This window comes from Meleagris gallopavo, chromosome 11 (genome assembly GCF_000146605.3).
Source record: "Meleagris gallopavo isolate NT-WF06-2002-E0010 breed Aviagen turkey brand Nicholas breeding stock chromosome 11, Turkey_5.1, whole genome shotgun sequence".
Taxonomy (NCBI): Eukaryota; Metazoa; Chordata; class Aves; order Galliformes; family Phasianidae; genus Meleagris; species Meleagris gallopavo.
The window spans coordinates 1001623-1003063 of NC_015021.2; the positions used below are offsets into that span (position 1 = coordinate 1001623).

Sequence of the window (1441 nt, forward strand, 5' to 3'; positions counted from 1 at the left end):
TGGACCCCTCTGTCCTCCCCCAAATCCCCCCCGATTCCCTCAGGGCCCCAGGGTTGAGCAATGAGCAGCTGCCTGGACACACCCCTCACTCCCAGTGCCCTCAGTGTCTCTTTTCCCTTTGCCTGGGTGGCTCCCAGTTGGTCCCAGTTCCCCCTTCCTTGCTCCCAGTGCCCCCCCAGTCCTTTCCCACCGGTTCCAGTGCCCTGCAGTCTCTCCCCCGTGGTTCCCAATACCTCCCAGGTCCCTTCAGAGCCTCATCAGTCCCTCTCTTAACGAATTCCCGTCTCTCCCCAGCATCACCCAGTGCTTCCAGTCCCACTCCCATGGCTCTCGGTCCCATCTCAGTGCATTATGATACCCCAAAGTTCCTTCCCAGCAGCTCCCGATGCTCTCCAGTCCCTCCCAACTTTCTCCACTCCCTCTTCGTGCGTCCCACTCTCTGCCCAGTGGTTCCCATCTCTCCCCACTCCATCCCCATCCCCTGATCCCCCCTCCCCTCCCCGCAGCATTCTGCCTGTTGACCCGCACGATGGCTTCGGGAGCAGCAGAACCAAAACGTCGCAGCTTTGAGACTCTTCGTGTGATGCCTGTGCAGGAGCACGTCCTGCACGTGGAGCTGAACCGCCCCGAGAAAAGAAATGCCATGAATATCGCCTTCTGGAGGTACCCCCCAGCCTCCCCCCTCTCCCCCCAATTCATCTGATTTCCCCCCCCCAGAGTCTCTTCCTCTGTGCTGTCCTTGCAGGGAGATGGTGGAGTGTTTCCAGGACATCAGCCAGGACCCGTCGTGCCACGCCGTCGTCATCTCAGGAGTGGGTCCCATTTTCACAGCTGGTGAGGAAGGGTCTGGGATTCCAAAGCGTCCGGGACCTCCTTGAGGGGGGGGTGAATTGTGGCCTCTGGGTGCCCCCACATTGACCCCCTGGAGGTGGATTTGGGTTCGTTATAGGGGGGCTCATAGAGACTGGAAGGAATTGGGAGAGTTTAAAAGCAGAGTGGGGGAAATGAGGAGGGCTCCCTGCCCCCGACTCTGAGGTGGGTGAGGAATGGGCGCAGCTGAGCCCCCATGCTTGGGGGGGGCCGACAGGGATCGATCTGGTTGACATGGGCAACGATTTCTTGACGGTGGACGGTGAGGACACGGCCAGGAAGGCCTGGCAGCTGCAGCAGAAGATCCGGGCGTACCAGGAGAGCTTCACCGTGTTGGAGAAGGTGGGAATGGATTGGGATTGAGGTAATGGGACGGGATGGTGGGGATGGGAAGGGCACGATGGGGCAGGGATGGGGGAGGGGAGGGGAAAATGGTTTGGGATGAGGGGCTGGGATGGACAGAGGGGAAAATGAGCTGGGTTAGGAATGGGATCTTTGTTCCCTGCCGACCTGCAGTGTCCCAAACCCGTGATTGCGGCTGTGCACGGCGCCTGCATTGGCGGAGGTGAGC

The 1441-nt window shown here is 60.4% G+C and overlaps 1 protein-coding gene across 1 annotated transcript in view; it reads left to right on the plus strand.

The window, feature by feature from the left end:
• The first annotated feature begins 490 nt into the window (after nucleotides 1-490).
• LOC104909213 (delta(3,5)-Delta(2,4)-dienoyl-CoA isomerase, mitochondrial-like) overlaps nucleotides 491-1441 on the plus strand; it is a 1277-nt gene continuing 326 nt past the window's right edge. Inside the window, exons 1-4 of the mRNA XM_010716354.3 lie at nucleotides 491-663; nucleotides 746-834; nucleotides 1088-1212; nucleotides 1387-1435. Coding sequence (XP_010714656.1) covers nucleotides 530-663; nucleotides 746-834; nucleotides 1088-1212; nucleotides 1387-1435 — 397 coding nt within the window. The 5' untranslated portion in view covers nucleotides 491-529. The remainder of the gene's footprint in view (nucleotides 664-745; nucleotides 835-1087; nucleotides 1213-1386; nucleotides 1436-1441) is intronic.